This window comes from Geotrypetes seraphini, chromosome 3, assembly GCF_902459505.1.
Source record: "Geotrypetes seraphini chromosome 3, aGeoSer1.1, whole genome shotgun sequence".
Classification (NCBI taxonomy): domain Eukaryota; kingdom Metazoa; phylum Chordata; class Amphibia; order Gymnophiona; family Dermophiidae; genus Geotrypetes; species Geotrypetes seraphini.
Genome location: NC_047086.1, coordinates 353,468,915 through 353,494,063, shown reverse-complemented (window position 1 = coordinate 353,494,063; position 25,149 = coordinate 353,468,915). Strand labels below are relative to the sequence as shown.

Sequence of the window (25,149 nt, the reverse complement as noted above, 5' to 3'; positions counted from 1 at the left end):
TAATCCTAACAGAAAACCATGTCTTTGAACACACAGAACACAGAAAACACCTTTGCCTAGTATGGAATATGTAATCACAATCTAACCCCTCCCTCTTTTACAAAACTGTGGTGCGGTTTTTAGCCATGGTGATAACAGCTCAGACTCTCATAGATTTCTGAGCATGAGAGCTGTTACTACCAAGGGCAGCACTAAAAAATGCTTTACAGGTTTTGTAAAAGGGGGGATAAAATAGAAATACATAGACAAAGGTTAAATTGAACCACTAAGAAGCTGGACTCTGCATACAATGCAACACCACAGAAACAACGATGCATCTCCCCTAAACCAAAAAAATAAATAAATAAAATTTTTTTCTACCTTGGCTTCTCTGGTTTCTGCTTTCCTTATCTTCTTGTCACTCTCTTCCTTTCATCCACTGTCTACCATCTCTCTGCCCCTTCTATATGCCATCTTCTCTCCTTCTATTCCCCTTCCAGAAACTTTATGCCTCCCCTTTCCATCTCTCCCTTCACCCCCATTGGTCTGGCATCCATCTTCTTCCCTTCCCTCCTCCAATGGTCTGGCATTTCACTCTCTCCTCTCCCTTCCCCCCCCACTTCTATCAGCAGCTGTCCCCTTTCTTTCCCTCCAACCCAATTCCATCCAGTATCCTTTCCCTGCACACCAATTCCATCAGCATCTACCCCCTTTCTCTCCCTCCACCCCTCTTCATTGCTCCTCTCTGCCTCCAAACCAGCAAGGTCCGCGATGACTGCAGCTGCGGAGGGGGTGAGCCGGCAGATGAAGGGAGTTGCAGCAAGGTCCCGCGATGAATGCAGCTGCCGGTCCACCCCCTCTGACGTCACTTACATCTTCTGGAGCAGAGGCAGCAGAAGAAGTCATCGCGGGACCTTCCTGCACTTTAGCATGGCTGCTGACTCTGCTTCAGAATAAGAATGGCAGCCACGTTGAGGTGCAGGTGCCATTTAGATCTGCGCGGGAGGTTCCGGACTCAGCCGGTTGTGCACCCCCATAGGGGCTGGCACCAGGGGTGGTCCGCACCCCCGCCCCGCCCTTGGTACGCCACTGTGACAGTGGTATTCTGAATAATTTGCAGCCTCTTTATGTTCTTTTTAAACAAGGCTAAGTAAATCAGTAGGAAACCTGAGGTCATAATGCCACTGTACAGAACCATGATGAGACCTCATCTGGAGTACTGTGGGCAGTTCTGGAGGCCACATTACCGCAAAGATGTGCTTAGAGTCGAGTCGGTTCAGCGGATGGCCACTAGAAATATCTCGGGGCTCAAGGGTCTCTTGTACGAAGAGAGACTGAACAAATTGCAACTCTACACTCTGGAGGAACGCAGGGAGAGAGAGGACATGATAGAGACGTTTAAGTACATCACAGGTCGTGTTGAGGTGGAAGATGACATCTTCCTACTCAGGGGACCCTCGGCCACTAGAGGACATCCGCTCAAACTCAGAGGAGGGAAATTTAAGGGTGATGCCAGGAAGTACTTCTTCACGGAAAGAGTGGTGGGTCGCTGGAACAAGCTTCCGGAGCAGGTGACCAAGGCCACTAGCGTGCTTGACTTTAAGAATAAATGGGACATCTACGTGGGATCCCTGCAGAGGCCTAATAAGGGGGTGGGTCAGTAGAGTGGGCAGATTTGGTGAGCTGTAGCCCTTTTCTGCAGTCATCTTTCTATGTTTCTAAGTTGCAATAATCTAAAGTACTTAATATGAGCCTGACGTTTTTGTTTTGTTTTCTACTTGGCAATAGGGGCACTGTAAAATACGAAGAAAGATTGCTTAATGCATGGGACACGTGGAAGGGTACAGTGGAAAACGAGGGCATTTACAGCAGATAGAACAGACTTGGGAAAATATTATTTTGTACCAAAGGATATCATTGGCTGGGCTAAACCTGGTTGAAAATTATGCTACTGATAGTAGGTTGCATTACACTGAACTTGCCCCACTACTCTGTAACAAAAAAAAATGTGTGCCTCAAGTAATAGATCCATTAAAATTTGTCCAATTACAGAATAAAATATGGGGCCTTTTGTACTCCCTGAACCAACTAAATTAATCTTTCAGAACATAATTACTTAAGGTTGTTGAGTGCTGTATGATTTGAGGCAGAATAAGTTCCTTTCCAGTGGGTTTCTATTAAATAAAACCAGAATGGAAAGATATTTGATGACCAATTTCAATTATGCAAGTTTATTTAATTTTTTTTTTAATAAAACATAGATGTCACAGAACAGAAAATCAAAATGTTTTAAAAGCAAATAAAAACATGTACTCCAGGCAGATACCTGTTCAAGGGTGATCTCTGAGGCTACACAGACAAGAGGATATTGGGGTTTATGGGGATTTGGAGGGGGAGAAAATGATCTCCAAGGACCCACTCTTTACAGATGTTATAGTCTCTGGTTAAAATGCTGTTTTCTACCCGGGAAGGGTGCTAATGTAAAAGAATCCACTCCATACAATTTTGAACTCCAATTTATTGGTAACCTGATGGAATCAGGAACAGACACCCATCAAGGTGAATAGCAGCAAAAGGAACATAAGGTAGTTAGGGTTTTTTCATTTGCTCTTCCTTGCACTCCTCTCATTCACTCCTTTCCAGGCTCAGCAGATAGCTTCCTAGGGCTCCTGCTTACTGTATATATTTGAATATAAACTGACCAGAATATAAACCGAGGTAACCTTTTTACCTCAAAAAAGGATTAAAAAGGATTGACTTGAATATAAACCAGGGGAGGGGGTTTAATATTCAATTGCAGTGCCCTGCCCTGCCAGGCTCTGAACCCAACCCCCTTCCCTCCCCTCCCTGTCCTGCCCTGACAGATTCTGCACCCTGTTCCCCCTCTCTCCGTGCTCTTCTAGATTCTGCATCCAGTCCCCTCCCATACTCTCTTGCCTGCCCTCTCAGTCTCTGCACCCAGCCCCCCTCCCTCCCTGCCCTGCCAGGATCTACATCCAGCTCCCTCCCTCCCTCCTTTCCTGCCCTGAAAGGTTCTGTATCCTGTCCCCCTCTCCTTCCTGATGCTTTACGGGCCTCCATCGGGCCAGGACAGTAGTGTTCCCTCCCAACTCCTGTCCTGGCTGACTCTCAGAAGTTTTACCTTCTTCCACCGTCCCCCGCATACCTTTTGAATCCCTGATGGTCCAGCGGTGAACCACGGCAGGAGCAACTTTCCTTTGCTCCTGTCCATGCAGAGGCGCTGATTGGTTGCTGTGAGTTCTCGCGGTCCCACACCAATCAGCTAGCGCCTCTGCATGGGCATGAGCGACTTTCCTTCACTCCTGGTCACGCAGAGCCGCTAGCTGAATGGCTGCTGCAAATTCTCACAGTCACAAGTACTGTACCTGACAGAATCACAAAGATTACCAAGATTTCATTCTACTAATCCCAGGAGTAGGTAGTGGCTTTCTATGTGTTTACCTTAATAGAAGTTTATGAACTTTTCCTCCAGGAACTTGTCCAAACCTTTTTTTAAACCCAGATGTGTTATCTGCATTTACTACATTCTCTGGCAACAAGTTCCAGAGCTTAACTGCTTGTTGAATGAAAAAATATTTAAAAATGTTTTAAATGTAATTTCATGGTGTGACCTCTAGTCTTAGTACTTTTTGAAAGAATAAACAATCAATTCACATTTACCCATTCTACAAGACTCAGGATTTTTGTAGACCTCTATCATAACCCTCTCAGCCTTCTCTTTTCCAAGCTGAAGAAGCCTAACATTTTAAGCCTTTCCTCACATGAGAGAAATTCCGTCTCCTTAACCATTTTGGTTGCCCTTCTTTGAACCTTTTCTAGTTCTGCTATATTTTTTGGGAGATATTGCACACAATACTCTAAGTAAGGTCATACCATGGAGTAATACAGAGGCATTATTTATAATTCTGCAAAATTATTTGATGAGCTTGAAACTACTTTTGAGTTTGGTGACTCATTTTGTAAAATTGTTTTATAAAGTTTCTCTTTCTGCTGTTCACAAAGGATTGCCTGGCCCAGTTTGGGTAGTTCATTCTAGTTTCAAATAAAAACAAACAGATACAATATTTTGGTTCCTAATTATTTCAGATGTTTATAAGAAAATTATCAGCAACATTTAATATGCTTTCAATCAGTCTTGAAAATGTAAAATGCACATTCATAAATTTTTTGGTTATGAAATACAAAATGCAACCTATCATTGTGGCCTCAGATCAACCTATAAGGAGAGGCCCAAGACGCTGTAAAGATCAGCACTAGACAAAATTCTTTGTAAAGCTGTATCCTGCTTTCTGACTCACAAGAATTTGCTACAGTACTTTGCTCTTTTATATTAGAGAGAATGATAGATGAAATGAGGAATCTAATGAGCCAGATTAGAAATGGAAAGGTAAGGCTAAATAAAAAATAGAGAATTGTCTATATAGTTGCTGTATAGAGATTTTTCTTGGGTTATAGGTAATATGTAGAAAAAAAAGAAAAAAGAAAAGCATAATGTAAAAAAATAATACCTTTTTTATTGAACTAACACCCCTCCCTCTCCCCCTTTTACAAAACTGCAAAAGCAATTTGTAGCGCCGGCTGGTGTGCTGAATGCTCTGCGCTGCTCCCAACACACATAGAGTTCCTATGAACAGCGGGAGCAGTGCAGAGCATTCAACGCACCAGGCTGCACTAAAAACTGTTTATGTGTGTGTGTGGGGGGGGGGGGCAATGTAGTTTATGATTAGCTTTTTTTTTTCCAATTCAAAATTTGTATTTATTTATTTATTTAATATTTATTTATAATATTCATAGAATGGAGACAGCAGTGGTACATAACATAAGGGACCAAAAGAGTAAAGTCATAACAACAACAGCTTTCTGATCTGAGGAAGAAGGGGTTACCTTTGAAAGCTAATCAAAAACTAAAATAAGTTAATATAATTTAAAAATGTATTATTTTTTTTTCCTTTATGTTTTTGTTTTATTTCTACATATTACCTTGAAGAGTAGACTAACACGGCTACACACCATTTCATTCTTGGGTTATAGAACAAAAATCAGGAAGTTATCAAGTAGTTATAGGGCACTATAGGGCCTTAAGTATTGTTATTTGCACCTTAACGCAATTTAAAGGGCTCAAAAGCAACTTGTCTTGCCTTACTACGATGATATTTAGCTCACCATGGGTTACAAATAGAGCGGAGAAGTTGCCTAGTGGTTAGTGCAGCGACCTGAGAACCTGAGGAACAGCAGCTCTTTGTGACTCTGGGCAAGTCACTTAACCCTCTGTTGCCCCAGATATAAAATAGGTGCCTGTATATAATATATAAAACTGATTTGACTGTTACCTGTTACCAAGTCCCACTCTCTTTCATCTTCATTACTAAGTAAAAAACAGAATGCAGCTTTTCATAAGAACATAAGAATAGCCTTACTGGGTCAGACCAATAGTCCATCAAGCCCAGTAGCCTGTTCTCACAGTGGCCAATCCAGGTCCTTAGTACCTGGCCAAAACCCAAAGAGTAGCAACATTCCATTATCTCAGAGTAAGCAAGATTCCGGAACCCCAAATAGCAGCAACATTCCTTGCTACCGATCCAGGGCAAACAGTGGCTTTCCCAGTGTCTCTCAATAACAGACTAGGGACTTTTCCTCCAGGAAATTGTCCAAACTTTTCTTAAAACCAGCTGCGCTATCTGCTCTTACCACAACCTCTGGCAACACGTTCCAGAGCTTAACTATTCTCTTAGTGAAAAATAATTTCCTCCTATTGATTTTAGAAGTATTTTCCTGTAACTTCATTGAGTGTCCCCACCAAACGTCACATTTGAGGCTTCAAATACTGATGGCTGCTTTTCGGTGCATTTATATCTGCACGGTGCACGTAACTGAACACACTCAGTTGTAGACTTGCCTTTTTAGTCTTTCTAAGATGGCCGCTCCTTTTCTGAATGTCAGCTGGATTTGTAGGCACACTGCTCCTTTGTCTGCAATTGGTTATTCTGTACCGCACTAGCAGCTCAGTATTTGGACCCATTAGGTTTCACTGTCACATGCAGCAAGTCAGCAAATACCATTATCCTTAGGAAAACCTTCCTTTCTTTTTTTTTTCCAGACAGAATGCTGAGGTTTTGATTCATGCTATCACAGTCAAATTAGTGCTAGGTACTTTATTTTGGGCTCCCCATATGTCTTTGCAAATGGTCCAGAACTTAGCAGGCTAGCTTCGTAGCTATTACTATTGTCACCGATGTATCTGTCCAATTCTTTATGAGCTTCACTGATTGCCAGTGGAATCCAGAAGTATCACATACTGCATTGCATGGTATCTTACGCATGACCTTCAAGGTTTGCTTAATCTCTCTCCTTTATTATTTCTTTCCTTTTTCAGCTCTATTTTTTTTTTTTTTTTTTTTTTTTAGAACGGTACTTGGGTGTCAGAACACATTTTTTGTTTCATTACCTTGTTCTTATCTTGGAACAGTGGTTGTTTCCTAATGGAGTTTTCAATTGATGCCTAAGCTCCCTGCAGAAGTTCATGTCATCTATTGTCAACATATTTCCCCCACCCCATCCCAATCATAGTCCCACAGAAAGTGAAGAGAAAGTATTTCAAAGGTAAAGCTCTACAAGTGTCATATTCTTGGAGGGAAATTTTTTTTAAATTTTTTTTTAATTTATGCTTTTTCAAACAATAACACAAGTATCCACTTGTTACAGCAAATCAGAGCATCCAATAATATCAAGGTAAATTCCAATATTAACATCAAAAACAAAAGAAAATCATTCCAATATAATTCTTTAAAAATTGAAAAATTCAAGAATAATTTTAAACTCTTAGGAAGACCTCAAATATAGAAGAGAGACAAAATTTCAGAGATAGGGAGATCTCAATTAACAAGAAAAAACCAATATAATAAAGAAAATGGCTTAACATGCAGTAGACATCTGATTCCTGGAGGGAAATTTTATAAGAGGGTGCATAGGCGTCTTTATCAAATTACCCCACAAAAGCAATCACCAGTGCAGCTGAAACAAAGCTGCAGACAATTTCAGCTGCTCAGGAGCAAGTTTAAATGTTCATGCATGCCAGTGCACGTTAAATGTCGAAAATTCACCTGCAAACGCTTCCATACCTGAGCTACATAAAACTGCTTGCATTCTTGTCATTGCACAAACTTTTACATGGGGGGTAATGGTAGAAATAGCAGTTTACATGCAAAGTCTTTCTAAAACCACCTCCTTAGAGGGCAAGTTTGTAACAGGGCACCTGATTTATGAGGACAAATAGGGGACAAGTAAGACAATATGCACCTTTGTTTCTTTATAAAATGCTGCTGTAAGTGGCAGCAATACTGGGCTTAATCAGGTGGGGGGTTACAGCAGGAGGGACTGGCATCCCTCCTGCCAGTAGTCTTCGCCGGGAGTGATGGGGGGGAACGGGTAGCCACTAAACTTATCGCAGCAGGGAGATCCCTTGCCGTGATAAGCTCAGCGGCAACCCGATTCTCTAACCGGCACCTATGACACTGATACCGGTTAGAGAATTGGGTTATTAGGCGGGCTTAGGCATCTGTCCGTGAGGACAGACACAATTCTCCATAGGATGCTAGTGTGCGAGTCTCAAAAGCCGCTTAGGTGGCTTCTGAGACTAGGCGTCCTATACAGAATCCGGCCCTTAGGAGGCAATTCTATAATGGAACCCAGTGTCGGTGTGCCAAATATTTAGGCACCAGCAGTGGCATTAACAGAGCCGCTATAAGTTCAGGTGCTTAAATGTGGCAGAGAAGCACATAACTCAGAGTACGGGCCAAATTCTATATAAGGCGCTGAATTCTATATATGGCACCGATCAGTACAGCGTTACTGCAATTCTATAAAAGGCTCCCACTATATATAGAATTGCACTCAGTGGCCGTATGTAGCATAACATTTGGGCACACCCATTTAAGACCAAGAAAAACTAGGCCTAAATACTTGCACCTAACTTGTGCGCAGATCAGGAATATTCTATAACAGTGTGCCTAACTTTTAGGAAGAGCCATGATCTGCCCATGCTCCATACCCCCTTTTGAGATTCACGCACTAGAACTGGCGCACACCACTATACTGCCTACCATTTCTCCATATCCAGCGTGCAACCTATGGCACATATACAGAATTTGGGAGACAGTGGGCATCTAAATGCAGATGCTAAATTATAGAATTGCCCTTTAGCTGGTAGAAGACAAAACTGAGGGCATATATTCTCTTTTCTTTCTGGGCTGTAAAAAATTCACACTTTATGCTGTCTCTTCGTCAGGATCGGCTAGTTACCGCAACGGAATTTCTTCCTTCTCAGGGTGCTGCTTCTCCAGTTCGCCAGTCTTCATGCTCACATACACCAGACAGGACTTAAGACAGATAATGCTGTTTCTCCTTTGTATTGGTTCTGGGTAATAAGCAGCTTCCTGATTGGTTATATGCACATTTTTATTTTGGAAAATGTAGCCAGGCTTGTGTGAACCAACAGAATTTAGCCTTTTAAAACCTTGAAGAAAATATTTCCATATGCATCTTTTAGGTTTTATGTTAACAGGATAAAGGACAAAAACTAAGCAGCATTACTTAAGTTTTGGCATGCAGACCTTCATAACAATACTGAGAAGATGGAATCAGTGCATGACTACTAAAACGGAACAAGGCTTGCAATGCAAACCCGTGTCTTCCATAATTCACCAAACTTACTGAAGGAAAGAAAAGGGAGAATTGACAGAAACATTCAACTATTTAGTAGTGTTCAATAAAGTATTAGAGAAAAAAAAAAATTCAAGGACAAGGGGTCATAATATGAAGCTGAAATAGAGGGAGACATTTGAGGAAATATGTCTTGTAAGTTAACATTGAACCTTCAAAGAAAATTATCTGACATTCACAGCAATTTGCAACCTGTTTTTCCTTGCTCTATCAGTTTATACCTTCTCTGGTTGATATTCAAAATGATTTAACCAGCCAGAAATGGTCACTGACTGATTAAATCACTTGTTTGTGGCTATTTGGGGGGTGTTCCAGGGTGGTGTCAGCACTTAACCAGCCAGAATAACCATATAATTGGGATCACATAAAGCACAGCCCTATCTTTATGCAGTAACTCATGGCTGATTAAGTTCTGAATATTGACATAACTAGTGATGTGGTAGCCAGTACAGCATATACCAGATATTTAGTGATAAATCCCAGACAAGGCCCAGCATTGAATATAAGAACATAAGAGTTTCCATACTGGGACAGAGCAAAGGTCCATCAAACCCAGTATCCTGTTTCTAACAGTGGCCAACCCAGGTCACAAGTATCTGGCAAGATTTCTTTGGCAGTGCTGGCTGGCAGCTGTCTGGGCTGACTGGGTCCTTTCCTCTGCAGTGTCCCACCCACACAAACAGGAAGTTATATCAAAGGGGTGGGACACTGCAGAGGAAAGGACCTGGTTAGCCCAGCAGCCTATTGCAGCTGCCAGTCAGCCCCAATGAAGAAATCAGGTTATTTGTGGATGGGAAATGCTTCACGTGGGGGGCATACTGAACTTGCAGGGAGGGAAGGCAGGATCCATGGCTGTAAAAGAGAGGAAAAAAACAAACAAACTGGAGGTAAAAAAGCAGCTCTTTTAAGGTAGGCCTAGAGAGGGCTTACTGAAGCTCAGGGGAACCATACCTTCATCTCCATTACCATGAGAATGTTGCAATATTGGTCCCTGTTCCCGCAGCACTACCACAGAACAGGCTACCATTACTATGGCATTCTCAGGTACTCTTTAAAAAATTTCCCTATTAATGTGCCACTCAATTCCTGAAAGTTGATAGAGTAAGGCACAAAGTTAAAGATTTGTCTAGGATGCCTAATTCCATTGTACTAGACCTGGATAAGAAACTAATGTTACTTTCTGAGAATAGTGAGTGCAACAGACAGAGCACAGAGTCTTGAGTTTCCTTCTCATGTTCTGGTTCCATAGGCCTGCTTCTTGAGCAGAAATAAAAGATTCCAGGTTTTTCAGCATCAGCTTATAAGATGGCTGTTTAAAAATAATGGGATCTTGAGTGTTGTAAAGCTTAGGGCTGCCTTGGCAGACTTGTTTATTTCCATTCACCTTTGTCAAAATTATACAGAGAAGACATTCAATTAACAGCTTTCACCTGTTGCAAATGTCCCAATATATAAAGCTCTCTACCAGAAGGTGTGGTGCTTCCTGGGTTATAGCACTAAACAATTCCTTACATGAAATAGGTCTTTCAACGCATATTTGACTCACAATTCATTCTCAAAAGTTGAGTATTTCATGTAATTTCTTAAGCAAAGTACCGGTACTGCCACTATAAATGTAATTTCTAGTGCAATAGGTATGTTCTGCCCATGCTTGCAAGCCATGCAGAAGGAATCCATTCCAGGTTTTCAGCTCCTTCCCCTTCTCTAGAGGATTCTGATGCCTCTTCAGTTTTTTCTTCTACTGGTGAACCAAAAGGTTACTTTCTAATCTGATCTGTATATTTTTATTATTTTCAGTATTTTTTGGAGCTCAGGGTCTATATTCCTAGTAGCTTAGCTCACATCCTGAATTGCAGGGGCTTGAGCACAGGCTGTTAGACATCCACAGAGGTCTCAGTGGGACTGTGCTGAAAAATTAGCAACCATGACTTCTTGCAGAAGTGTCTTGAGACCACCGCAGGAGGTCACAGATGCCATTTGGAATTGGGAATGGCCTGAGCAGCAGCGATGTACTCCTGCTCAGGTCATTCCCAATTCCAAAATGGTGGCCATAACCTCCCAAGTTAGACTTATGAGAAGGCGCGGCAGAGATTCATGTATCTGGAGGCTCTGTTTTTTCATTTTAATTGTTCCCATTTTACCTTTTGTGAAGTGACAGTGTTAGACCAAAAAGTGTAAGTTTCATCCCTGAAACAGCTGGGTAAAGCACAGCCATATTTATTTATTCAATTTTCTAGCCCATCCTCCCAAAAGAGCCCAGAACAGGTTACAAGTTTATATAAATAGAAAAGGTTAGCGATAAAATGGTTGGAGTAATAAGGATAAAACAAACATATATTGGGCACCTTTTTATCTGATCTACAATAAAGGCTTTTCAAAAACTCTTCACCATGTCTGCTTCTTCGTCACCAATCCTATTGGGACTAGCGGACCACTTGCCTATCTGTTTTCTGGGGCCTTTCATATATACATAGGCAGTTTTTAAAAAGGTTTCTCTGGTAAACTGTGGAATGTAGGTCTAGAGGTACTAAGGTGTGATAAAATGCACTATTATAACGCACAAGAATTTACCATTGATGAATCCAAAAAATTAGACTGCCTGTAGGGTATTTCTGAACTGGCTTGAGAAACACTGCTTATGAAACATGGTTCTCAATCCATTTCTTGGGACATACCCAGCCAATCATATCTGCATGCATAGTCTTTTGAAGATCCTGAAAATCCAACTGACTTAAGTGTGTGCCAAGTACTGACCTGTATGGGCTGGGGCTTGCCCCAAATTGGTGCTCCCTTAGTGTGGTTTATGGGGATCCTTAAGCCCTACAAGTTGAAGACCTCCTCCTGACTCGAATATTTGTAACCTAGGCAACTAATGGCAATATCATCAAAGTGCTGGCACCAGCCCCTCTGCCCCTGTCCCATCCATACTCAGTTTTCATGCATGCACAAAACTGTGCAAGCGAGGAAACCAGCAGTGGCTTAAGATCGGGGGCATTACTGCTGGTTGTCCAGATTACAAGTATTCTGACTGGAAGGAAGTCTTCAGCCAGCAGGGCCACCTTTGGTTATTTCTGTCTTTAATTTAGGGGTGTGCTGAAGGGGGCAAGGAGGGCGAGGCAGAGATGATATTTTGGGCCTATCCACTTTGGGCTTAGGTCCACCCTAAATCAGCCATCTGTCTATGCCATTAGTTCCAAGGACTGGTTTGGGTTCCTAACTATGTTAAGTTACCCAGTGCACCCCCACATACACATGAACTCAGGTGATCTTCAACTTAAATATTTTAAGTATGTTTAATGAAAATTCACTGGTGTCTTAAGATCTGAAGACCGAAAGGAAAGAAATCTGCACAAAATTTTGTTCTTCCTTTAGTACTACTAGGTAGAATGCTGACACCTGATAAATATCCTCTTTTTAAAGGTGTGCTGCAAATCTCTTCCTCTGCTTGCTGTTCCAGGGGTCCGTCTAGACAGAGTACGTGGAGGCCGTCAGAAGTACAAGCGCAGAATAGATGCAGAAAACAGCCCCTACCTGAACCCCCTGCTTGTTCAGCCTGCCAAAAAGCCATGTAAGTGCATCAAATATATATATATTTCTCTGTATGGTGCATTCAGAGATGACGCATGACGCTCAACACTGCATATTTAACTAATTAGAAAAATGTAATTACTAAAACAAATGCTTGTGTTACATGCAAAGAGTGAAATAAAAGGCTTGCCATTTAAGGGATGAATAGTCAGGCATGATTTACGCAGTGCAAATATTGCAGTTTCTGGGCTTTTTTTTTATTTTCTGAAGTACTTAAAATGACTCAAAGTGCAACCATTAGTTCATTGGAGCTTCTAGTTTCAGATTTCACAAGAAGGTGATTTTTGTAGTTTTTGCTAACTAAATGGGTTTGACTACTCAACCTCCCAAGGAGAACACATTAGGAGGCTCATTAATTTAAAGCTCTGGAACACTAATAATCTATGAGCTAGCTGCAGTAGCTCTGGATTACAACAAGAACAAACTCCATCAAATGACAAGCACAGGCTGGCAGTTTTAAGATATTTCAGAGGATAATTTAAAAACTGTAACTTGCCAATTTGTAAATATTAAAAGATTTATAATTTGTTGTTATATAAAGGGTTTGTCTTGTCCTCCCTGTGGGATATCAAGAAGTAATAAGGTGGGGAGTGTGGCATCAGGCAAGAGATTACTCAGTGTAAGTATCAACCCTAGGCAGTTTATATCCAATGAGGAAAATGCATTTGCATTGGACCGAGTTTTTTCTCCAGATCAGTACAGCGGCCCATCATAGACCAGTGGTGCACCTAGCATGATTGCCACTCATGGAGCTGCTTCACCTTTGCTGCTCAAAGCAGTAAGGGAGTGCACTGAGCAGTACTGAAGATACTGGGCAGACATGCACAGTCTGTGTCTCGGATGGGCTGGAATGGTTCAGATGGGCTGGAGTGAGCTTTGATGGAACCTATGCACAGTACCGGGCAGAGCTCTGGGTTTCCGGCCCAGAAATATCTAAGAAAAAGAACAATTTAAATTAAATCATTAAATTTGGGTCTTTATCTGCCGTCATTTACTATGTTACTATGGAACTGCAGTCAGTTCTGTCAGTCCCCTGCTCCGGAACAGGAAGTTGATATCAGAGAGGGTAGGGAGACCAGCAGAGCTGACAGCTGTGCGTACGTAGACTTCACAATTGCTCAGTGCACCCTCTTACTGCACCCAACGCTCACCCATGGTACTGCCACTGCCTTAGACTGATAGCCCCCTCCCTAGTGCAGTCAGTGTTTTCTTGAATGCCATTCACCACAAACCCTCTATACCCAAATATTCAGTGCTAGGTCATACCTGGATACCAGCACTAAAAATCCGGGTATAAACAGATGCTCCCACTTATCCAGGTATCAGTGATATAACTACCTGCATACCCCCACCCCCCTTTACAAAAACATAGCACAGTTTTTGCGCAAGCCACGGTGGTAAGAGCTCCTGCGCTCATAGGAATTTTATCAATGTCAGAGTTGTTACCGCCACGGCCAGCACTAAAAAATGCACTATGCTTTTGTAAAAAGGGGGGGAAGGGGAGTTAAGACAGCTTTTTTCCTCTACTAACTTTGTCATAGTAGTTATCTGGGTATAGGTCTGAAAATTGCTGGCTCTGCCTCAACTTCCATCCCCAGACCACCTCAGTACTATCCAGTTAGGCCCAAATTCTTATTTTGGAGGCGCCCAACTACAGAGGCGCCTATCTAAATTGATTAACAAGCTCAATTAAGCTTTTTAATCAGCAATAATTGAAATGTAGGCACCTATCAAGAAAGTGCGATTCTGCAACAAGGCGCCTCTCAAAATTTAGGTGGCCTTCAAAAAAATAGGCGCTATGCACGTTAGGCATGGACGTGGCTACGTGTTATGCACCTTGTTGCAGAATCGCTTCACTTAAGCGTGCTTAAGCGCTCACATAGGCGCTTAACTTTTAGTTGTGCCTATTTATTGGGCGCCTGTAAGATAGGTGTCGCTCAGCGCGATTCATTAAACAGCACCCAATTTGACTTGAATTGCGCTGAACAGTGCCTATATCGGCGCCTAACTTTTGGGTGCTTCTTATAGAATTTGCCCTTAAGTGCCAGGCCCATCAGTGAAAATTTTCAGCAGCAGTATGCAGACCTAGGTAATGCCACTAAAATTTACAATTGACCCCGGTGAGTGGCCCTGATAAGTGCTGCTGAATATTGACCCCATGCACATTTTGGGGCAATCATTCTTTCTCAAACCTTAAACTGACCTTTCAAATGCACATTTGCTGGAGGGCTCTTAATATGATCAACCCTTGCTTATGCATGCTGGTACCTGCAGTTCACTCATAGAGTAAGATTACTAATATACTGGGTCAACTAATAGGAAAACAAAACTTGCCCCAGATCTTTCTTGTATCTTTTGACTGAGATATGAAATCATATCAATTTGGGTTGAATTAATTTTCTTCCAGTGATGATACCTGACTGGCTAGATAATTTATTGTTTTCAAAGTCATCTATCTCAGTTGGAAACATTATTGAGGAAAGTATATATGAGCATATGGGGGACCTTGATAGCACATAAACAGCCTTTAAATTGCAAGCAATAGGGCATATTATCTATGTCAAAAGAAAAGCAACCTGTTTTACATAAAATTAAGGCTTAAGTGAACATATGGCATAGTTTTCTTCTGCCTTTCCAAAAAAACATTATACTGATTATACCTTCAATTCTCCAATCTGGCATCCTCTGCTCAGCCTGCCTATACTGTTCCACTATTCTATAAATACATTTTAGGGCTGCATTAAACAGATTTAGTGCATTACAATAACACTTTTGAAAATGTTATAAAATTTAAGAACCATTAATGGTTAATTTCATTAGGGGTTTAATATGACTGCATTCAGTGATGCTGAGATTGCCTTCTCATCGTTCTTTTATTTTCTCATTGAGTCTGGCTGTCAGCTGTCTTGCTTACAATCCTCCACTTAAGGAAATTTAAGTTGATGACTCTGCTGCACTGAAACTTGACATTATTATTTAGCTGTGTATTATATCACACTTACTTTAGGGCTTGGCACAATTGTGGTTCTTAGAGATTTGCCTAGAAATTGCAAGGGAGTACATATATTTACAATGAGAATATGTGACATTCTCTAAGGTAGATCAATGCCATGTTTTGCAAATTTATGATAAATTTGTAGTTGGCTATATTTATGCCCTTCTCAAAACTACTACAGTGTTTTCCCAAAAATAAGACAGTGTCTTATATTAATTTTAGGCCCAAAAAACACACTAGGTCTTATTTTCGGGGTATGTACATGATCATCTCTCCGTTCCTCTCCTTCACTCCAATTCTTCCTCTTTCCTTTCTCTCCCCCACATGTGCAGCATCTTTCCTCCCCTCCCTCCCATCCCTCATGCAGCAGGACCCTTGCCCAGCTTCTATCTTTCCCTCCCTCCTATCCCTCTTGCAGCAGGACCCTTGCCCAGCTTCCCTTCCCTCCCTTCCATCCCTTGTGCAGCAGAACCCTTGAGTGAGCACCTGCCCCCGCCGTGCGGCTGAACCCCCATCTTTCCCTCCATCCCATCTGAACCCCACCGATCGCAAGTGAGCTCTGCATACCTCCCTAAGCAAAAGTGAATTCACGGGCACACAAGGCCGAAGCAGCCTGTTTAGAGTGCTGCTGGCCTGACGTTGCTTAGGGAGGTATGCTGGGCTCGCTCACAGTCGGCGGGATTTGGATGGGAAGGAAGGAAGGATGGGGGTTCAGCTACGTGGCGGGGACGGGTGCTTGGGGGGGGCGGTGCTCACTCAAGGGTTCTGCTGCATAAGGGATGGGAGGGAGGGAAGGGAAACTGCCAGCGAATCCCAAGACTATGGCTTATTTTGGGGGTAGGACTTATATTAAGACCTACCCTGAAAATCCTGCTAGGACTTATTTTCAGGGTAGGTCTTATTTTTGGGGAAACACGGTAGTTATGCTTTTTCTCTTTTCAGTCACACATCAAAAAGGTATAAACAGGATGGAGTTGGTTCAGAGGAAAGCTAATAAACTGGTGTGTGGTCTTCATCATAAGGCTTATGGGGACAGACTTAAAGATCTCAATATGTGCACTTTGGAGGAAAGGCGAGAGAGGGGAGAAGTGATAGAGATGTTTAAATTCCTACATGGAATAAATGTGCATGAAGCGAGTCTCTTTCATTTGAGAGAAAACTCTGGAATGAGAATGCATAGGAGTAATCTAAGGAAATACCTTTTTACAGAAAGGGTGGTAGATGCATGGTAGAGGTGGTAGAGACAAAGACTCTGTTTTTAATTCAAGAAAGCGTAGGGCAGGCACATGGGTTCTCTTAAGGAGAGGAGGAAATAGTGGATGCTGCAGATGGGCAGACTAGATGATCCATTTGGCCTTTATCTGCCATCACGTTTCTATGTTTCAGGCTTCTAAATATTACTTGTTTTGGAACCATCTCTGAAAACCCATTCAATTCATGTGGCCACTTTCTCTATAAAATGTAATATTTTTCTGCTGGATTTCTTACGTTTGCTAAAATATAAAATCTACAGAGAGAGCTCCTCTTGTAGTGGCATACAATCCAGAGCTTGAAAAACTGAGATAAAATTATAAAAGATCTACAGCCACTATTCCCGGAAGATGACTTACTGAAAAGATATTCCCAGTTCCACCAGTGCTGGCCTTCCAACAATATAATCTGAAGCAAAAAATTAGTTAAAAACAAACTCCCACCTGAAAAAAAAGAGAATGAGATATGTCTTTGTAATATAACAAACTGCAAACTGTGCCAACACATAACACAGGACCCCAAGGTTATTCACATGGAAAAGCATTCAGCATAAGAGGGTTCTACACATGCTCAGCTTCAAGTGTAGTATAGAGGTAGTCGTCGACTTACGACTGCAATCGGTTCCGACTGATAGGTCGTAAGTTGATTCGGTCTTAATTCGGACTATGTTAATACAGTATTGTACAAACTATTTTTTACTCCTCCCCGCCTACATTTTCCCTGGTGGTCCAGCGGTGTATCCTGCCTGAGCCCTTCCTGCCGATGTCAGAAGCCAGCAGTGCACCTGGGCCGGCACGCGCAGGAGCGAGCTTTTAAAACGCCCACCCTGCATCGCTGACTGGCACACTGCCATAAGTTCTCATGGGACTTGTGGATCTCCACGAGAACCAGAAGTCCTGTGAGAACTTTCGGCAGTGTGTCAGTCAGCGGCACAGGTCGGGGCAGGAGTTCTAAAAGCTCACTCCTGCGCGTGCCGGCCTGGGTCTGGCTTCTGACATCGGCAGGAGGGGCTCAGGCAGGATATACCGCTGGACCACCAGGGAAAAGGTAGGCGGGGAGGGGTAGAAAATACTGTACAATGGGCTGGGGAAATGCGTCGTAAACGCGAACGGTCGCATGTCGCATAGGTTGTTAGTCGACGACGACCTGTATATCATTCAATGCAAAAAAATATGAAGAAGGATGCTATATTGGAGAGAGAAGCCAGATACTTAAAACATAAATCAACCTACACATGTACCATTTTAAACACCACAGAGCTAACCAGGATGACATCTTTGTAGGAGAGCACTTTGCAAGATCAGAGCACTGAATCAATGATTTTATGGTCAGAATATTTAAAGAACATTTTAAAACAATGCAGGGATTTAAGACCTTTGAAGTTAAAATAAATACAGGATGTCCAGTGCTATACTCAGAGAGAGCCCCCAGGAAAGAGACATAGGAGTACTTGTAGACAAGTCAATGAAACCGCCCGTGCAATGTGCGTCAGTGAGAAAAAGAGCAAACAGAATGCTAGGAATGATTAAGAAGGGGATCACAAACAAATATGAGAAGGTTATGCCACTGTTACCGGGCCATGGTACGCCCCCCCCACCTGGAATACGGCGTCCAACACTGGTCGCCGTACATGAAAAAGGACATAGTACTACTTGAAAAGGTCCAGAGAAGAGCGACAAAAATGGTTAAGGGACTGGGGAAGTTGCCGTACAATGAGAGGCTAGAGAAACTGGTCCTCTACTCCCTTGAAAAGAGAATACTGAGAGGGGACATGATCAAAATGTTCAAGATATTGAAGGGAATTGACTTAGTAGAGAAAGAGAGATTGTTCACCCTCTCCAAAGTGAAGAGAACGAGAGAGCACTAGCTAAAGTTAGAAGGGAAAAGATTCCATATAAACGTAAGGAATTTCTTCTTCACCCAGAGAGTGGTAGAAATCGGGAACGCTCTTCCGGAGGCTGTTATAGGTGAAAGCACCCTTCAGAGATTCAAGAAAAGGTTGGATAAGTTCCTACTGGAACAGAACATACGCAGATAAGCCTAGACTCAAACAGGGCACTGGTCTTTGACCTAAGGGCCGCCGCATGAGCGGACTGCTGGGCACGATGGACCACTGGTCTGACCCAGCAGCGGCAAATCTTATGTTCTTATTTTGACACTCACCAGACATGACTTAAAATTTGGGTTTCCTATCATATAATAAACCATAAAATTTTACTGCTTTGTCATTGTCTTATCACCCATCCATTTCGTCCTGTGTATCACCTCACCCCACCCCCTCACCTCTACATTTCCACATGAGACCATCATTGGAATACTTTTATGTTTTATAAATGATATCAGTCATCATTTGCTCATCTGGCCCAAAGAAGAAGGTATTAACTTTGAAAGCTAGCCAAAAAATGTACTGCTAGTCCAATAAAAACATATCATCTTATCTCCTTTTATTGTTTATTTTATTTTATGTTTATTACCTTAAACATATAACATCAAAAAATAATGCCTCAGTTGTAACTTCAATCTAATCAAAAACTGTAGTGGTTGTCTCAGTTATTTTACATATAGACTCGCTATATATATTTATTTTCAAATTGTGACCAGTCAGACCCGGGCTCTGCCAAGGTTCCAGTTAGGCCAGGGGTAAAAGTACAAAAGAAAACCCGGAAGGGAATGGACAAGGATTGTTCTAGGGGTGATTTGCAGGTTAACCACCAGGGGGAGCCTGAAATCTCCCAGGATCTCCTGGAAGAGCCATATCTAGGTCACCACAGGAGGAGCCCTAGAGCTAAGTTATTCCCTGCTGAGTCAGCCAGGTTAGGGTGTGGCCCTAGAATATATAAACCAGCAGCTGAGAGCAAACAAGTAGGCAGGCTAGGGAGTAGGTTCAAACCTTTCCTTCCTGAGAGTCTCCTCGGGCCAAGCAAGGGTGACACAGCCTCACCTATGGAGGTGCAGGAATCCGGGGAAGTGCTGGAGGAAGCCTTTTCTGATCTCCCCATGGAGCTGGATAACCTGCCTGAGGGAATAAGTCTTGATGAAGAAGCCATGGAGGTTGGCTTTTCCACCAGCTGCAACTGCTAACTGAAGAAACAGTGAGTGTATTGTTCAGCGTGAATTGTTTGAGAGACTATTTTATGGAAACTGAACCTTTGAGGATTTTTTGGTTTTTCTTTACTGTTTTGCATTTGGGTTTTGTGGAAGCTGATAGTGTCTGTTATCTTGGGAGAGGTTTGCTATTCCTGGGAGGGCATTTTGAGGCTATTATTAGCTAATTTAAAGCAAACCTGAGGCACTCTCCATTGCCTGGCAGTGAATTGTATGGCTGCCAGAGGCTTCACCTTGAAGCACTGTGAATAGGGTATACAGTGCCTTTAATCCTATGGTGTTTTGTTTTGGGTTTTTTGAACTAAATATCCTGCTCAGGAGCAGGCTGATTTAAGCTCTGAGGTGAGCCCCAATCTTCAGGGGAGAAGAAAGAGGAAGAAAAACAGTGTGGACTTTATATTGCACTGTTTGTTTTTTTTCTTTTGAGTTTGGACTGTTTAAACTTTGTGATCAACTTTCCTGATTTGCTTGGACCTATAATTACCTGACTTTTATGCTTTACCCCAAGAATAAAAGTGAAGCATTTGCATTTATTACCTTTTGGAAGGATTGTGTTGTTTTGGTGTTTCGGGTGTCAATCCAGGCCTGCAGGGTGACTCCAGGCCGGGTCACACGCTAGTGCAATTTTTCTTGTGACCACTAGAGGTGCTGGGGAGTCCCGTGCGGACCCCAGTGGTGGTCACAAAATGTATGGACCTTCAGACCACCATAAGGGTACACACCCTTGGCCGTACTACTCTTCGTCGGTCCACCTTTTATTAACACATTTATTAATTATCCCTTTTCCGTTCATTTTCAATCTTAGTTTAAATATTTTAAAACCAATATAACATCACTTAGCTCTGGCATATAGTGATGCTATCCATTCTTCACCTCTCCCGACAAGCATGTTTCACACAAGGAAACTTTCTTCAGGGTCGAGGGGAACAACAACAGGAGCTAATTCACAATGTAAAGAAAATAAATATATATATAGCGAGTCTATATGTAAAATAACTGAGACAACCACTACAGTATTACCTTAAACAAACATAAACCTTTTGAAATTTCATTGTTGATGTAGACTGATTTGGTGGATCCCTAAATACTTTGTAAGATTATAATATAAAGATACCAGATTTGTCCAGCCCCATTTGTCTCAGATAACAACATGCCTTATAAAATCATTGCTCATTACTTGTGTTAATTTCCCTCAATCAATACAATTAGTATGTTTTGTGCAACAAACATTTTTAAAATGTTAATTTTCAAATCCTGTCAGGTAGGCATCTTTGAAGAGCTAAATTGGTCCCTTTTAGAAAGTAGCTTATGGGAGATTTCCTGGACCCTGACTGATTGTGTATAAAAAGGTACAGCAATGAAGATTGGGTTCTATTGATTGTAATTAGGTAAATGTTAAATAAGATTTACCTAGGCACGTTGCTGAGGGTGATTACACTTCTTCAATAATGGGGATTTCTGAGTACAGGCTGTATGTCCCTATCCCTTCCACAGAAGCCAGTTAATTGTAGAGCTGTGGTAAATTCATGCCTTTTGTTATACCAACTTGTAAACTGTAGTACATGAGCTTCTGAGATCACATTGATCCCCTCCCTCTAACGTGCAGGGTTTAAGGAAGGAAATTATGTCTACCTGCAGGATATCTAGCTGTTTATAGAAGAATAGGTGGTAAAAGTTAAATTTATTTAAATAATTTATGGTCCACCCATTATATTATTACCAGATGACATATATAATCCCATCAGATAATAATAAAAGACATACATAATGACATACAATAATCAAAAGTTAAATAATAAAGTACCATAAATCAAATAAACCATAAATATTTTACACTCTTCAGAAATTTTAAGTAATTAGACTTCCAGCTATAGATTAACACATTAATTGAACTTTACCTACACAAAGGGGTCTTTTTATTAAGCTGCAGTAAGAAATGGATTTAGTGTGCCTTTTTGCAGGTATTTCCCATGCACTTAGGCTATTTTATTGGTAGCCATGTAAAAGGCTATTTTTATTTTTTTTAAATAAATGACCTTGCACTAAAGTTAGCATTAGCACATGGCCAGCTAGTAGAACTATCCACCCAGCCCATAACTTCTGGCATGACTAGAACCAAGCATTAAAGAGTTAACAGGAAGCCTCTGCAGTAAAATTATTTCAGACGACAATTTAGAAATATAGCAACTGTTCAGTAAGAACTTGATGCAAATCTGTAGACCAGAACATAAGAATTGCCCTGCTGGGTCAGACCAGTAGTCCATCCTGCCCGGTAGTCCACTTATGCGGCAGCCCCCAAGACAAAGACCAATGCTCTAAATGAGTCCAGCCTCACCTGCATACGTTCCAGTTTAGCAGGAACTTGTCCAGCTTAAACTTGAAACCCTGGAGGTTGATTTCCCCTACAACAGACTCTGGAAGAGCATTCCAGCTCTCCACCACTCTCTGGGTGAAGAAGAACTTCCTTACGTTTGTACGGAATCTATCCCCTTTCAACTTTAGAGAGTGCCCTCTTGTTCTCCCTACCTTGGAGAGGGTGAACAGTCTGTCTTTATCTACTAAGTCTAATCTACTAAGTCCCTTCAGTATTTTGAATGTTTCGATTATGTCTCCTCTCAGTCTCCTCTTTTCAAGGGAGAAGAGGCCCAGTTTCTTTAATCTCTCACTGTACTGTAACTCCTACAGCCCCTTCCTGGTGTAAGCATACCCTTAGGTTCCTTACTAAGAAGCATGTGTCTCTTCTTGAACACACTTGTATCTATGAGGTCCTAGAAAGTGTGATATAGGCCATATCTAACAATGCCTGCATAAAACCAAGAGGGCGGAAGGTTCTTGACCTTTTGGGTGGTGGAATCTGAGACTCAAGGTGAGAGTCCAGGTTCTTCAGAGAACATGTACTGCCTGCAGCAGCCAATAGTGGCATTAAGCAAGAGTGTCTTAAGATTCCTAGTGAAAAGGTGTGCAATAGATTATCTATTTGAAAGATTTATAATCTGTGTCATTCACACTTTGAGTACTACCATTAGGAGTCATCAGCCATAGGAGGAAGGATGGTCCCTAGTAGTAGTACCGTGAGACTACTGCTAGGGTTCAGGTGCCATTTGGAAGGCAGTGTCAACCAGGTGGTACTGCATGTAGCATGGTGCTTCTGTGGTAGCTATCTGACCTGCACAGTAATTGCAGGGCAGCTGGTGGCCATAGCCTCAGTTTGTACCACACAGCCTTTGCACTGTGTGGTAAGTGTAAAATTTACTGTAATTTAGTAGAATCTCATAAAACTTATTTTATGACGCAACATTAATGTTGTTGTGAAAATGTTGCTTTCTAGTTCATCTGTCTAGAATGCATACTCTCTTTACCTTGATGATATAGGATCAAATTAAAATACATGAGAACAAAGATGTTGCCGGTCTAGATGGACCTAGGGTCTGATCCGGTGAAGGCATTTCTTATGTTCTTATGGTTTCCATACCTAAAAAAGGATTTAAAAGTACTTGAGAGGGTGCAGAGACGAGCAACGAAGCTAATAAAGGGCATGGAGAACTTGAAATATGAGGAACGACTTAAGAGACTGGGATTGTTCTCCCTTGAGAAGAGGAGACTGCGAGGGGATATGATCGAGACTTTCAAGAGACTGAAAGGAATCGACCAAACAGAGCACGATAAAAAATTATTTACAATGTCTAATGTGACACGGACAAGAGGACATGGACTGAAGCTAAGGGAGGACAGGTTCAGGACAGATATCAGGAAGTTCTGCTTCACGCAACGAGTGGTGGACACCTGGAATGCTCTCCCGGAGGAGATAATTGTGGAATCCACCGTTTCAGGGTTTAAACGTAAGTTAGATGTACATCTCCTTATGAGTGGCTTAAGGTAACATAGAACATAGGTAAGGTCAAGCTAGATGCGCATCTCTTATGAGAAGCTTAGAGTATGGGGACTAATACTATGCCAGGGTTCACCTGGCGGGGCCTCCGCGTGTGTGGATCGCCGGACTTGATGGACCTAGGGTCTCTTCCGGAGATGGCTCTTCTTATGTTCTTATATTTGTGGACATGGAAAGTCCTCCTATTGATCTTCAAGTGCTCTGATTTCTTCTTTCAGATAACAAGATTGTATCCCATTTGCTGGTGGCTGAACCAGAGAAGATCTATGCTATGCCAGACCCCACTGTTCCAGATAATGATATCAAAGTTCTTACCACACTCTGTGACCTGGCTGATAGAGAGTTGGTGGTCATTATCGGATGGGCCAAGCATATTCCAGGTATGTAAAATGATACAAAACTGAAAGGACAGGTATAGAAAATGAGATTTGCCTAGCTGATTTGTTAAAGTGCTCTTTGTTTTGAAGTTGTATTGACCCATGAGTAATAAATGTGAAATATATAGTAAATGGTAGCACATGGATGTGCAGAGGAGGAAAAAAAAAAAAATCAATGTTTTGTTTGTTTGGATTTTTCCCATTATTATTATTATTATTATTTTTTTTTTTTGGGGGGGGGTTAGTTCATACATTTGTGTGGAATTTTTTTAAATTTGAAGTAATCAACATAATGCCATGTTAATTTGCAGATTAATATACATTAAATTGATATACCATGCATTAAGTTTTCCAAGCCACATTGAATGTGAAATTGAATGTTAAATGCATATCTCTAATTCTTACCACCAGGGGTGTAGCCAGAACTGTTTTTTTAGGTGGCCCAGGGATAGACTGGAGGAAGCCAAGTATTTCCTGTCAGTTCTCCTCTTTCCCCTTGCCCTCAAGCGCCACCAATAAAAGAGATTCTCTGCCTGTACTGCAGTAACAGTGAGGAAGCCAGCAGGGTGCTCCATCTTCTAACACCAGCACTTGTTCATATGCTTAGTTCAATGCATAACTGAGCATGCACGGAAGTGCCATCAGAGACGCCCAGAGCACCTTGCCATCTTTGTCACTGCTTCAGCAGTATCAATGAGACTCCAGCAAAGAATCTGTTTGGTTGGTGGGGCTTGGGCATCCCCTCCAGCCATGCATCCAGTGCCATAATGTTAAAAGGGGCTGAGCCCAAAATTTGTGAGTGGGGCTTAGGTCCCCAAGGCCCTCGATGGCTATGCCACTGCATACCATAGGCTTACTTTAGTTGCAAATACTTAAAGAAACTGTATTAATTAATTAATTTTTTTATTTAGCTAATGCCTTTGCATTGGGCTTTCAAAGCATCCCTTTCAACAAAATGTAGCTATTGGACATTATTATCAGGCATCCGGTCACTATGCAATATATTAAAAAGCAGTATCCTTAAAAAAGGGAACTTGACATTATAAATGCTCTCATTGACCAATCATTTTTAAAATAATTCTTGCCAAAGAACCAGGCAACCACATTTCCAGTCAACTGGTCAGAACCCCAGTTTTGTTTTATCTTCAAGTTCCCTGCCACCCCCTCTTCATCCCACCCCATACACATACAGAGGAACTGGGGGCTAGATGCACTAAAGTCTTCAA

At 41.8% G+C, this 25,149-nt stretch overlaps 1 protein-coding gene across 14 annotated transcripts in view; it reads left to right on the top strand.

The window, feature by feature from the left end:
• Window positions 1-25,149, top strand: part of ESRRG (estrogen related receptor gamma) — a 1,015,505-nt gene that overhangs the window by 856,914 nt on the left and 133,442 nt on the right. For 9 of the 14 annotated variants that reach the window (XM_033936618.1, XM_033936614.1, XM_033936615.1 and 6 more), the window contains 2 exons: window positions 12,176-12,286; window positions 23,765-23,926. In XM_033936618.1, the coding sequence (XP_033792509.1) occupies window positions 12,176-12,286; window positions 23,765-23,926 (273 nt within the window). Of the gene's footprint in view, window positions 1-9,450; window positions 9,628-9,747; window positions 9,763-12,138; window positions 12,287-19,506; window positions 19,645-23,764; window positions 23,927-25,149 lie in introns of those variants that run through there. The other 5 variants (XM_033936622.1, XM_033936621.1, XM_033936623.1 and 2 more) reach the window with 5 other exon arrangements.